General features: G+C 31.8%; 1 protein-coding gene across 1 annotated transcript; it reads left to right on the top strand.

The window, feature by feature from the left end:
- The first annotated feature begins 898 nt into the window (after nt 1-898).
- On the top strand, nt 899-13,412 carry LOC118197529 (uncharacterized). The gene is made up of 4 exons (XM_035369047.2): nt 899-1,056; nt 5,926-6,049; nt 10,043-10,152; nt 12,296-13,412. The coding sequence occupies exons 1-4, from the start codon at nt 1,009-1,011 to the stop codon at nt 12,368-12,370; spliced, it is 357 nt and encodes a 118-aa protein (XP_035224938.1). The 5' UTR covers nt 899-1,008; the 3' UTR covers nt 12,371-13,412.
- The last annotated feature ends 1,513 nt before the right edge of the window (nt 13,413-14,925 follow it).

Here is a 14,925-nt window from a genome sequence, read left to right as displayed (position 1 = left end):
AAACTGAGATCACTGAGCCAGGTAACAGAGTGGATATATATATAAATATATTTATATACGTTTGGTGCGGCCGATTGCAACCAAAATACGAGGTGCACATCTACATGTTATAGCAGTCCTATATACAAAATTTCAACGTTCTGAGGCTACTCGTTTTTGAGTTATGCGAAATACGTACGTACGTACGTACGCATGTACGTACATACGTTTGTACAGACGCCACGAAAAATTCTCTTCAGAATTAATTTTAAAGCAGTTTTATAATTTTTTTGGAGGAAACGAGTCTTTTATTCTGTCCTTACGTACAGATATCACGCAAAAACATCGATAAATTGCATTTGATAGCGGTAGAAATGGATATTTTCGTTGAAATATGCTGCCTGAAACTTTTCGCGATTACAATACTTCCTTTTTACTTCGTACAAGGAAGTAAAAAACAACATAATTTAAATTTTCCTGAGAAATAAGCAAGAAATATTTTCGGTCTCTAGAATAAAACAATCAAGAAAAAACATGGGAATGCACAACAAATGCAATGCTGGATTCATTGCTAAGAAACCTTAACTAACATCTCAACTGGCGGAAAGATTAATAAGGAGTTAAGAAATTTATTATTATTATTATTATTTATCTATTATTTATTTATACCACAGCAGCCACATAATCAATGATCTTACTTAACACCGAATATCCTCGAAACAGAATAAGCAGTACATGTATTACTCAACTATCTAAATTCACCCGCAGTATTTCATCAGCTTAAATAAATAGTTGGAAGCGGTGTGCTTTCAAGAGTTTGAATACAAAGGCAGGTTTTTTCCAACTGTTGCTGAAGTAATATTTTTGATAAAAATATTTGGAATAACAGCAATGCAAACAGCGGGAGCTTCTGAACCTCTTTTGGAAGAGATAATCACAGAACTATAAAATGATTATTTACTTGGCATTCTGGTAAACTACCTTTTCATTCGATCCGTTTGTTACCAATCCCACTCAGAAATTTCGAAAATGAAGTACCTCAGCTCATTCACGTTATTAGTCATTCTTATTGCTGCAGTAAGTAAAAGAACGTTTTCTTTGGTAACATTTTTGACTAATTTCTATGAGAATATTGTTCGCTCATTCTCAAGAATAACGTGCTGGGAATTATGTATTTTTCATTAATATGCAAATTAAAGCAAACTTTGACATTGATAATTTTTTGAAGAAAAGAAAAAAAATTTTAAAAAAATGCCGATTATTTGGGCATTCGATTTAAATCGATACATACAGATTTTAAAATGTTTAAAGAAGAAAACTGTATTTAATTTCTGAGCAACTAATGCAAACTGTCTGTTTCTATCCGTAAAATGCTCTGTGAATGTTTTTTCTTTTTTTTTTTTTTTTCTTGTGGATATTTATTTTTATAGCTTTCACTGTGATAAAAAATGAATTTCATTAGAAAAGAAAATTACTGTTTAAATAAGTTAATTTTGTGACACTGCGCCAAATGTTTACAAACATTTTACTCATATTTTAAACCAAATGAGCAAAGATATCTGCATATCATATAAACTAACCTACTTTTTCAGAAAAGTAAAATTATGTAAAATTTGCTACTTTTAAAATTGAAATTTTGCTTTATTTTCAAAGAATTGCTGGATTATTCCAATGATATCCACTTATGTAGAAGCAATTATTTTTAATCTGGAGAAGAAATTAATATATATCAAATTTGTATCAATTTCTTTCTGAGTATTTGAAAATACAAAACGATCATGCAGTTCGAAAGTGCTTTTATATAATAAAGACTTGTATAACATACAGTTTCATCGATATGAGATTGAGGTTTTAGTAAGAAAGAAATAATTAAATGGTTTAAATAGGTTTTTTTAGGTTTAAAGTTAAATATCTTGTATTGGGAGCAATTCGATATATCCAAAAACACAAAAGCCACATTTCGTGGCTTAAATGGTAAACGCAATTTTGAAAAATATTATTAAAAATTTTTATGCAGAGCCATATAATCATATTGCTTACATATTCATAATAATAGTTATAATTAAAGTGAAGCAATGGAAACTAAATCATTTCTCATACCCCTTACTGTACGCTAATGTAATTTAGAAATTGATTTAGAAGTGGATGTTTGAAGCTTCATGTTACGTTACTGAACCAACTACATTCGTTTAATCTGTCCTGTTTCGTATTTAATTATCTTAAGTAGAATATTAAGTATAGATTATTGATATTTTTTGGATAGATTATATTAAATTATGCAGAATAGTATCTAGGAATTGAAAATACCCTTATACTTTATATACATTTCCAATCAATGTTTTCTGCAGAAATTATAAAATTCGATCAGTTGCAAGTAAAATATCTTAGCTCCAGTATTAACCAAAAGTATATGGCGCTAATACGAAATTTGGTTACGTGAAAGATAGTTGATAAGACTTTTACAGTTTATTTTCAGCTTGTAATAATACATTAAAAATTAATTTATTATTAAGCAGCTTTAAAATTTCATTTTTATTTTATATAGGGTAAGAAAATTCTCTTTCTCCTTCTTCTCAGAAGGGAGTTCAGGAAGTAATAAGAAGTCGTGCTTAACTGAAAATTTCATGAGCAGTTCAATATACACAACTAAAATATTTAAATTATCACTTGAAGCAAATTAATGTTTTCATTTATTAAATTTCAATCTAAACTACGATTTTACGTTTTTTTCAGTGGGATGTTTCTAAATTTCATTTACAGAAATTTTTTTAAAGTAATCAATGGTTTTTGAAGCATGTAAAATTAAATTTTGTTTGTGCAAGTTCTGTTGTTAGCGAAAATAATGAGAGTTTTCTAAGATCATAAGCTGCGGTACATGTGCAAAATTTTTCTAACGTAATACAATTTTAAATATTAATACATTTTTCAACCTTCTCCTTCTCTAAACCCTCTAATTAATATGGAATTCCTACAGTACTCCTAAACAGTTCTGGCCCACCAGCGGCCGAGCGGTAAAGACGCTGAACACTGGTAGTTCGGTCTGAGGTTCGAATCCCGCGAACGGGCTGGCTGCATGGGCGTTTTCATGGTTTTCCCCATGTGTAACGTGTATACGAGCCAGTTTCCCTTAGAAAGTCCTCCACGAAAGGCATCCCTCCCTTTAGGCAGATAGCCCTCGTGTGCTTTGCCATAATTAAAATATACCAATATATACCAACCTAAACAGTTCTCGAGCATCTGTTACACAATCCGTAGTTTCCTAATAAGGAATAAAAGGCTTTTCTCTGCGTCCTTGTGGCGTATACGTTAGGACACTAAGGGGTATTTACTGTACTATTTTGTGACTGGATCATTTAAAATGCATCTGCATTTAAAATTTGGAAACAGTTCTTTAATAAAAATTTATTTATACGACTTCTGATTACAAGTATTCAATTATAATGGAAATTAAATACTGATTAAAACTATTTCCTATTCCTTTTATAAAGAATACTAATATACCGTAACACAACATATTATGCAACTATGAGATTTTTCAAAATTACAAAAGATAAATTTTATTGTTAATAGTCCTAGTTTTATTCATCTTCCGGATTTTGTTGCTCATTTTTCTATAACGTTGGATAGAAATCAATTTATTGAGTTCGACCAATATGGAAATCACAATAAATTCGTTCTGTTCTAGTCTAGTCTTCGAAATCAGTTTTAAAATATATGTTGAAATCCTTTGGTTTTGTAATTAGGTAGATGCAAATAATCTTTTCCGTTTAACTCTTTATAATGTAATGCCACTCTGATCTTCATATATACATATAAAAAGGGTGTTACACATTTTTAGAATGATTTCGATAAAGAATTTAAAAAAAAAGCAAATGTTTCTAATTAAATACTTCTGGGAATGCCTTATTATATAAAATGAGAAACATCGTCTGCTACTTTTAAATTTATTCTTTCAATGCGTCGCGTATACACAAGCTGTGATTTGAAGGATATGTTCTTGTCCTTTCCGAAAAGAAACATTGCTATTCCGTAATTTAAATATACCCGTGAAGTGCATGGTATTAAAATTTCTAACTGTAAATTAGGCAATACTATTAATAAGAAAAGGAAAAAATGTAATTCATTACTTCTACATGGAAAGAAGTCTCCAAACGAATACCCGAAAAAGGTACGTACTGTTTATTTCTAGTGTTTCTAAAATTAAATCATTTGTAACAAGAGAAAACACTCCTAAAGAGAAATTATGTCTATAAACATACAACTGTAGCAACCATAAATAAAATAATAAACCAAGATTTACAGCTTGAAAAGCTAAAAAACATAATATTCATCAGCTCTTACCAAGGCATGTGGGTCAACGTAGAACAATTTGTAGAACCTTAAATGAAAACTGTTTAGTAAGAAATAAATGCAAATACATTGTTAGTCTTGATGAAGCATGAGTTTATCTAAATAACTACAATAAGAAAGGGTCAATTTATTATAGGGAACGAAGAAAAAAAGTGTACAGCCCTGGTTCCGTCGTTGCAAAAAATGTTTCCTCACTCAGGGGTTTATGATTGTCACAGGATTCACTTACAGTGCAAAATTAAATGTAAGACGAGTGGAAAAAAATGTTAAAATTAGCTCCAGATATTGTCAAGAGAAAGTTTTACTACCGATATTTACAGTATAAATTCCATTTTTCATTCCGGTGTCTTTCAAAGAGTGGAACTTCATCAGGACAAAGCAACAAGTCATACTTCGAAATAGACTGCTGAATTTCTTGAAAAAAGGAAGACTGATACACGTGATGCATTGATTTCTTTTCAAAGTATTCTTGCGAAGTTTCCTGACGTTTCACCTACGACATATTGTTCCTATGGTCTCTTGATAAATGTTGTTTCTAAGCACTAGCCCACCACAATTAATGGACTCTGGAAAGTAAGGGAAAAGAACAGAAAATACACGTGGCAGATCTTACGAGAAGCCTTTCTATCACAGAATATTACTACGCAGACTTATAATACAGAAAAAGTCTATAAGATTCAGCATTTAAGAAAATACACTTTAAATTTTAAGCATTAATTAAATGGCCCGGTAATAGTTCTAAAAATATATAAACACCATCTGTATTTCTATTTTTTAATTTTAAACATTTCGTGGCAAAGCACTCTGCTTACATTAGTTATGTTCTGTGTTTCTTTTCAGACTAAATGCAAACTGAACATGTTTTTCAAATATCTGATAATTCCTGCTTCATTTACTTATTTCAGATCGTAGAAGTGAGTCAATGACAAGTCTAGCAACAACGTTTTGATACTTTTTTATACGCAGTTATATTTTAATAATCCTTTTGGTGTTAATTTGATATAACCAGTGGTGAGTTGCGGGAGACTCGAGTGAGTCCTTTGTTAAATATTTCTCTATTTTGCGAGACTGTTGGTCTATTTATTTGCCTGTTTATTTGTTGTTCAAAGAAGAAGAAAATAAAAGGATTTGACTTCTTCTCGCATAAAGTCGTGCCATATAATAAAATTTACTCATTATGTAACTTCTCTTATGTATAGAAGTTTTTTATATTTTAAGTTTTTTCCCGTATTCATAAAATAATTATTTGTATTTTCTATTTTTGTAAAAAGTTTAATATTTAGCTAAAATTTGGTATTTTATTTTTATAAAATGATAATAAATAAATCTCTATTAAATTTAATATTGTCTGGCAATGGTTTTATAAACAAGGTTGTTATTTCTCTAGAGAATTTACATAGGCCTGACTAAAAAAAAAAAAAAAAAAAAAAAAAAAAAAAAAAAAAAACCATCAGACAAACTGCTTAGATTTTCATGATGGCATTTTTCCTCTATAATATTTTTATAAAATAATTTTTTCAGTTAATTTAGAAATTAGATGTTTTAAATCTAATATATAATTCCAAAACCAAATGCTAAACATTTTTAAATTTGCAGGCACCCACATATACTTTTGGAGGGTGGGGAGGTGGTTGCCTATCTGATGAAGATTGCTATGAAACCGAATGTTGTCTCAAACAATTTGGCATCGTCGGACAGTGTCTCGTCAGACCACAGGAAGGTAAGGCATATTTGTAAAATTTCCTGTTTTACTACAAAAGTAGTCATTCAACAAAGCGTAAAGGTATACATGTAATTGAAATATACTAATAAATTGCAAAGCCGAGATGGAGAAGGTCATAAGATTACGGAAAAAATGAAAAAGAGGCGTAATGATGATATGTATGGAATAGAAATGTAGAAAATATGCAAGTAACTGTAATTTATTCAGAAATCAGATAAGAAATATATGCCTATACGTTCCTGCATACTATCAATGAGGTTATCCCTGGAGTCTGAATCATATTCTGCTACGTTGCATGAGCTTGGACATTCAAAATATTAAGATTCAGAGATAGAGACTCCCTTTTCTGGTTGCTGAATGATGGCATCATTCAATAGCATGAGAAACATATCAACTGGAAATAAATGCAGGACAAAAACAATTCTTTGCATAAAAGACAGTAATACTCTCTGCAAGATGAATCACTATATTATTTATTTACGAATATTAGCCGATTATGAAGGAGTTTCCCTACAATACATTAAGACTACTCACACTGAAATACCAGTCGTTTTCTATGGAGTTGGGTTATAAAGCCTTAATGATGGCCTTAGTAGAAGACGATACGCTCGAACAAAATGTACTGAAGTTGCGCTCGAACAAAATGTACTGAATTATAATTCATTACCAGCTGGTCTTGACGACTGAGTTTCCTTCTTCCTCAGTCACCGTTTAAGTGGCGGAGAGCGTAAGGAATTATCTGCTTCTTCACCGCTTGCCTTCGTGAGGCGATTTAGAGAAAATCTAGCTAGAAACTTAAAGCCGAGAATTCGAATACGGCGAATGCTCGCGATTTATCGTAGGTCCTGCATTCATAAATATCTAATAGTTCTGCAAGTGACGCACGAACTAAATTAGGGTGGACAATAATTCGTCAACGCTTATATTTGGCGCTTGATCCCTCTTCTTCCTAGTCGTCCTTTAAATGGTGGAGAGTGAAAAAACTTTCTTCTTTCTTTTTGCGTGCCTTAGGGGTACTATAGTTTAGTGCCTTAAGGGTGTACCTTAATTTAGTACTTTAGGGTACTATAATTTGGTGCTTTAGTGCTCGCGTGCTTTAGCTGTATTATAGTTATAATACTATTATTTTTCACGTTTTCTAGTTTTAATTGAACATTATAGATACTAATGATTTTTCGTTTAGCTCGAAAGGGCTGTTTGTATCGAAACACGATTTTGCGTTCTTTCACTTAAATGAATTCTTTTGCTTTTCATTTGAATCTGTTGTCATTCGTAAAAATTTATTTATATTTAATCTATCTATTATTAATTAACAAACTCAAACTATTTAAAAGTAATGGATACAGTTCTTAAGAAAACGTTTTTTTTTTTTTTTTTTTTACTTTTTATTTTTAATCTAATTGAAAAAGGCATTTAACTCACAATAAGAAACATTAAATATTTTTATAGAATTACATTACATATCTGAGCTCAGTACAGTTTTACCTCTAACAAATATCGATACATAGCAAGAATCAGACTCAAAATATATTAGCAAAATGAAATCCCATTACATAAAAATGTAAAATTGTCAGTGCAATGATTTACAAATTATCAACTTTACTATTTTCACTTACTCCAACATTTTAATGAATACACCAAAAGGTTTGTATTTTTTATGTAACTTTGTACGTATATAACGTTGTATGTAATTTTATGTTATTTTTCTTTTATGTTTAAATGTAAAAACTCCGATGTATAACTCTAGGATTACTTTGAAATAGCATATAGTCAGTTCAAGTTTTTCATATTCTAGCTGATTAGTGTATTGGGGCAATATATTTATTCGATTCTGTAGTGAAGTGTCTGTTGCCCCAAGCTATTTTACCTATTTACCTGTATATAAAGGTTTTTTATTCAGCTCTTATAATCATCTTAAAATACAATAAATTTAATTTTAGTTTTACCAAAAACCAACCAACCAAAATTAATGAATTTGGTTGGTTGGTATGGTTTGAATGAATTCATTAATTTTAGTTTTACCAACCAAAATTAATGAATTTGCTTTTCCTTTTATTATAAATTAAGAAATTAATGTCTGGAAAATAGTTTCTGAAAATTCTGTCCATGAATTAATCATCCTTGAAACTTTTCACATCATCTTTTCTCCTACTCAAAACACATTTTATTAAGGCTGCTTTGCTTAACTCAAAAACTTCAGAAATCTTCTAGAATGGTGCTAATTTGTTTGTGGAATAAAATTTAGGTTCTAAATTAAAAATTTTAAAGTTTTGAAAGATAATATTACAATATTTACGATCCTCTAAACTTGTAGGAAGAAAGGAACAAAAACTTGGTCCTTGATGCGTTCCTATAACAAATAGTTATACGATGCAAAATTTGGATTTCTTAGTTGTCGGCATGCCAAGTCTGTGTTTTGATCTAAGGAAAATTTTCATCTATACTGTGTTCTAAAATTATATGGCTGTACAATAATAAAAAAAACTCATTTTCGCATAGTTAAGCAAACAAAAAATGTTTCTATTTGATTAGCGGCCATACTCCTTGGCTGTCGTTAATGTGAGGCTGACATTACGAAAACAAACACAAAGAGGAGATAATAAACTTGAAGACTTCCTATATGAAATGATAATTTAGTAAATACTTTCTAATAAATAAAAACACTTTCGATTTATAACTCTACCTAAAGATTAATTTATCTGTTCATTTTATGTTAATTATGTGTGTGTATAATTTTGCAAAAACGAAAAAAAGAAGCACATGAAAAATTAATTCCATCATTTCGAAATGTCTTTATGCTAATTCTTTCATAAACATGCAAATGATTAAATTTTCAAGGGTAATGAGTTCTCACTTCGATCATAGCGCTAGTTTCTACTGCTCAAATAACATCGTATAAAACAGGCAACAATTCTGGACAATTTACATTTTCTCATTGTCAGCGTTGTAGTTCCCTGGAGACGCGAACAATAATGACAACTGCAAGAGTCACTGAGCAATAGCCAGCTACCTGCACCATACGTAAACGGCTGTGCAAAGCTGTTGGAAACAGTGGTTGCTGAAAAGCACTCATCAGCGGAATCGAGGCTCTGGAAGGCGAAGGTGAACGAATACCAGGAAAGATCGAATGATTGTGTGAAAGACCCGAACTCTCCTGAGGCAATAATTGTCTGTTACCTAAATTTGCTCACTACATTCTTTTCCATATCACCCATTTTACCTTCCACCATTCCAAGGCACTTACTTGAGATGGGGTTGAGCTTAATGCGGTCTTTTTGACGTCTGCCTTTAACACCTCAATATCGGCAAATCCATCCAGAGCGGCAGCTACTCGATCATCATTGCTGAAAAGATGATTGACATCGAGTAATATTTATCGATCAATTCAGCTTCAGTCTGGGAACAGAAGACCATCGGGTCCATGTGTAGAGGCACCAGGGCCAGCGGTCCCAATAAGACTTTGCTTTACAGAGGCATACAGACATTACCCCTGGTGTGGTAGTGTGGGGTACCCCTGGTACACACACTGTTTTACACATACCCCTGTTTTACAGAGGCATACAGACATTACCCCTGGTGTGGTAGACTTTCGCTCTTACGACAGCATGTCGAGCCTAATCATCCTACGTAAACTTTAAGAGTTTAACGATATATGGATGACGTCCTGCCATCGTTTGCGTTATCCTTCAAAGCACGTCCTCCTGAAGCCATTTCCCAACAGAATACCGTTAGACTTGAATAATGTTCTGAAGGTATTAAGAAATAGTAGGAATGAACGTAGCGCATGTTACATTTATTATTTTTTTCATGGATTATTAATTTTTTTAAGTTCCCACTTGTCTCAGACTTTCGTTCTTATTATTTAGAACCTGTACTAATCTAATATGACAAATTTCTATTATTATCTCATGTGTTGCTTGGCGTTACAATTTTGCAATATAGCACTGGATTTGGTTTTATTAGAATTTCGTAATTGTTTTCCACATTTAGATGAAATATGTACTCCGAAGCCTAAACACAGCAGGATGTTCCAGCAAAGCATGTGCCCCTGCGCACCTGGATTAGAATGCATCATTAACGGGAATCGGAAATACCCAGGAGTAAGTATATTGAAACTTTTCTTATGCCTTAATGAATTTTACTTGCATCTGCGATGACATCGCTCACCATGAAAGACATGGGTAAATTAATGCATGGGCTAGAAGTGCAGTTTTTTGTTTATTAGTTCAAAGCCTCTTGTCATCGCCCTAAAGGACTTAATATCAGGCCTCAGTTCTAGCAGGGCAGCAATGAACGCTGATTGTAGCTGATGGTGCTATCCATAATGCCAAACATCACCATTAACAATTTCAAACACAGTTTTTCAATAACAAATGGTTAGTTTTTACTACTAAATAAAGATATGAAGCCACAACAGAAATAAGATCATAAGACAATAAATCTTGCACTGCACATCACTTGCTTGTATGTCAAATATTTCTCTTTGGCTAGTTATGGCAGCAGTCCGATGATGAAATTAAAAATGAAAACTAATTATGTAATGCTAAACAGGGCAGATTAATTTTACACTTTTCTGAGTAGCAGTAGCTTATTTTATATCATGTCCTCTACCCAGAAAGAAATACTTCTTCGTAACTATCATACAATGCATAGCTACACGTGATGAGTTTATTTAACTTCGATTCTTACAAGTTATGGCAGCAAAGTTCTTTTAGTCTTTTGCATAATGGGTATGAAATATCAATTATATCGGCATCTCACATATTAGCATAGAGATAAACTAAAGATGTTTATTCGTTTTTGACGTTTATAATAAGAGAAATTTGTTAAAAAAGACTGAACGAAAAGTTCTTCGAGCATAATGACCATAAAGTTGTGAAATAATTAAAATTATCCCACTCTTATCATTAATTAATTATATAAATAACTTAAACTGGAAGAAAAACATGGCAAATTAAAATTTAAAGATGGTACTGCTAATTTCACATGCTAACCTGCAGATACTATAAAAATAGATTCTTTTGACGCTTATCAGTGACAAGTATAGTGTTAAGTTATTTTTTTTTCTTCCTTTGCATTACGTTCGTGCGGATTTGGAGGGAATAAAGACGACAGTACTCGATGAAGTATCGAAACACACTTTATTGCCCAGCCCAGTATTATTCAAAACAGCTCCAAAGTCACTTTTACAGTCGTCGAAGAACTACTATACACACGCTGTAACAATTAGCGACACAGCCTCCAGGTTTTCCAGGCTATAACGATGGAGACAGCTTTACAGGAAAGCACCAGAGTACAGCTCCCGACTCTGCTTCGTCGTTCTCGGAACTTCACGTACTCTCGAAACTCTCCACGCAGACACTCGCAATGCATTCGACGATACCCTAGAGTACAGCTCCCGACTTCTCGGTTCCGTCGTTCCCAGAGCTCAACACATTCTCTCGACGATGCACTAACCGCGATACACTAAGAGACTCTTTCGGTGTACTCGACGACCCACTCGGCACTCGCTGACTGACTGTCAACTCGATCGACTCTGCACGGACTAACTCTTCGCGTACCAGCAGGGTTTATATAGTTTTTGGCTTGTGTTCGAGAAAATTCTGGGCTAAACCGGTAAGAATTCGTTCCAGAAAGTTCTCCATCCGTCTATGGCTAATCGCCAATTTTGCTGCCAAACGTTTCCAAATGGGCGATTTCTCGCCAAATATGGAAACCCTGCTTTCATTTGCCATTTTCTGGCAACCCTAAACCTGCTTTGCGGGGCAGACCTGGACATTTCGTAACAATAGCATAAAGAAAGCTCAAAATTTGATAATCTAAAATATAATATTAATTCAAAAGTTACCTCCTCCCCGAAAAAAAAGAAAACTCAATTTTTTTTTTAGTTTTTAATTGTAGAATAATAAATTGAAAATTCATAGTCTCTACTTTTTCTAGTGATCTTTGGAAGAAAAAATGTATTAATCTTCTGAGAGAATCATAGCATACTATTCTTCAAGCTCCAAAGCTTTAAACTCGAAACAGTATTCAAATTAAAATAAATAAAATTTTATGCATATTAAATAATCAAATAACAATTAGGCTGAACATTTAACCAGCACGATATTTTTGCTTATAAATTTCGACTTTTTATTAATGAATTTTTGTATGTTAGCTCACATTTGTCATATTAATATAATTGAAATAGTCCTTTATTTTCTATTAAAGAATTTTCTAAATTAGTGAAATTTCTTCATATAGATGGGATTTTCGAAGCCCCCAACATGCCAGCCAGTTGCTCAAGCAGAAGAAAGCAATGAATCGACCGAAAAATAAACAAAAGATGTAGAAACAACCAAAGAATGACTCCTTCAGTATAATTAAAAATTGCGGTTATAAAATGAAATGGATTTTTTACAGCAAACAATGTCTAAAGTTCTTTCAATACATGGAGCAATGAATAGTTTATTCGAGTGGTCTCAAACTGTCGGCCCACGGGCCGCGTGTGGTCTCCAAGTAGTTTTATGAGGCGCACGAATATATTTTCTTTAAATTAATTAGCATTATTATTACAAGAATATGAAAAAAATTAATATTTTAATAGATTCGAACGCAATTTTACATTATCTTCATTGCCAAAAACAAACGTGAGATACGCCTCGGAAAATCTAGAAATGGAGTTAATTGATTTACACTGTGCTAAAAATCTCATTCAAAGATTTGAAGATACAAATTTAATTAACTTTTATGAGTACTTGTGTTACGAATTTTTGCAATAAGAATGATCGCTTTGTTTGAAATACATTTACGTGTGAACAGTGTTTTCCCTACTTGAAAATTAATAAGCCTACGAAAAGAACGAGACTGCCGATGGGTATCTACAAACTGGCGATGAAGACAATTTCTAGTAAATTTTCTCAAAGATTACAAATTTTCTGAAAATCGGAACGCCATGAAATGTTGTAGCTGAAAAATATAGTAAAAGACACAGTAGTTTATAATTATTTAGATACTTTTTTCTGTATGCTTCATAGAAATATATAGTAAATAAAAGAACGAGAATAATTTGCCATTAATTATTCTAGATTTCAGGCCAAAAATAAGTAAAAACTTTAATTCTTCTTGGCGTCATTTTTATATGTATGTTTTCTCAAATATCTAGTAATTAAAGAAAGTAATTAGTCATTATTTTTATTCAGACCCATCAACTACTTTCAGATCGTACATTTGGCCCGCGTGCAGTTTGAGTTTGAGACCATTGGTTTATCTCATTACATCAGATGTATAATATTTAAATTTTATTTAAGTATGTATATTTCAGAATTGTGTAAGAATTTATTGTGAAAAAAGAATAAAGTTGTAAAACAAATTGTTGAAAGTCTTGTTTGATACTTATTTCGTATACATATTTTATAGAAACAAATGGAGTATTTTTAAAAATAAAAAAGGGGTAAATATTCTTGAGAAGTAATCATAAATTTCTCTGAATTTACTTTTATTATTTGTATTACGATAACTGATTTTTACAAAAATGAGTTTCTTGATTTTAACTAGGTTTTTACACTTCTTATGTAATGATACAGTTTATGTATGACTACGAAAGTGAGCAATTCCTCTCTTTTTTTCTGTTAAATAAATTTATAATTACATCTATGCAGAATCCTCGATGTTTTGGAGCATAACTTGTTGAATGTCTCATACATCGAATTTTCGATTACCAGAAATAATTTTTCTTCTGCTTACAGTTTAATCGTCTTTATACTTGTAAGTAAAATAAGGAAAACCTAATTAAGAGAATTTTTTTTATAACTGTTGAAGAGAAATTAATTAAAATAATGAAAATAACTTAATGTAAGCTATTATGGCAGAGAATGAGTCAAATATTAATAGTGCTGATATAAGATAAAAACATTATTTATAAAAAATTAAATGATCTAAAATGTTAAAGCATCTGAAAATATAAAAACTAAGTGTTAAATCTTCTAAAAAATATAAAAAACACTGTGAACTATTTTACAGTTATTTCCTTTTAAAGTAACCAAACCGTAACAAAACGATAAAATTTGTTTCCATGATAAACGGGAGTAACTATTATTAATACGAAACGAATGAGTAACTACATACCTTTTATACCTTCAAACACGAACAGGCCACTATGTATGCTATTGTTGTAAAATTTCATTAATCTGGTATGTTCATAGATTATCTGGCATAAATATGCCGATTCAAATTGCTATACAGGAAGATTATTGGCTATGGAAATAATTGTGGCTCCAACATTACGCCGATTAGATAAATGGGGTACTTCAGCCATTTAACATAAATATTATGCAGGTTAAAAACTGACTGAATATTTGAAAAACCCTTTATTTTAATTCCTGAGTCCATTTTCCCGCAACTGTTAAAGTTAAATAGTATTATTACTTTTATTCTCCCTTGATTAATTTGTGATTTAATTTTATCGAGATTTGGTATAAAACGTTATTTTAATTTTCAGGTTTATTTGCCCACAACTGTTAGAATTAGTCTGAATCATTCAATTGGCTAACCATCTGCGTGATTAGCCTCCTAAAATAATAATTATAAAAAAGCAAAAGAATAGAATGATTTTAATTATTTAGTGCAATTTTCACTTTGCCCAGCTAGTGTAATGTCCACCAGCGGACAAGCGGTAAAATCTCTGAACAATGGTAGTTACGATCTGGGTTCGAATGTGGGCGAATGGGCTAGCTGCATGAGCGTTTTCGTGGTTTTCCCCATGTGTAACGTGTACACGAACGAGTTTGCCTTAGAAAGCTCTCCACGAAGGCATTCCTCTCATTAGGCAGATAGCCCTAGTGTGTTTTGCCATAATAAACGTAACCATATCAAATCTAGCGAGTATAATTTCG

The sequence above is a fragment of the Stegodyphus dumicola genome, chromosome 4 (genome assembly GCF_044657685.1).
Source record: "Stegodyphus dumicola isolate Sdum_Otavi_A_Nest chromosome 4, ASM4465768v1".
Lineage (NCBI taxonomy): Eukaryota > Metazoa > Arthropoda > Arachnida > Araneae > Eresidae > Stegodyphus > Stegodyphus dumicola.
Note: the sequence above shows the minus strand (reverse complement) of the source record. Positions and strands in the feature narration are given on the sequence as shown.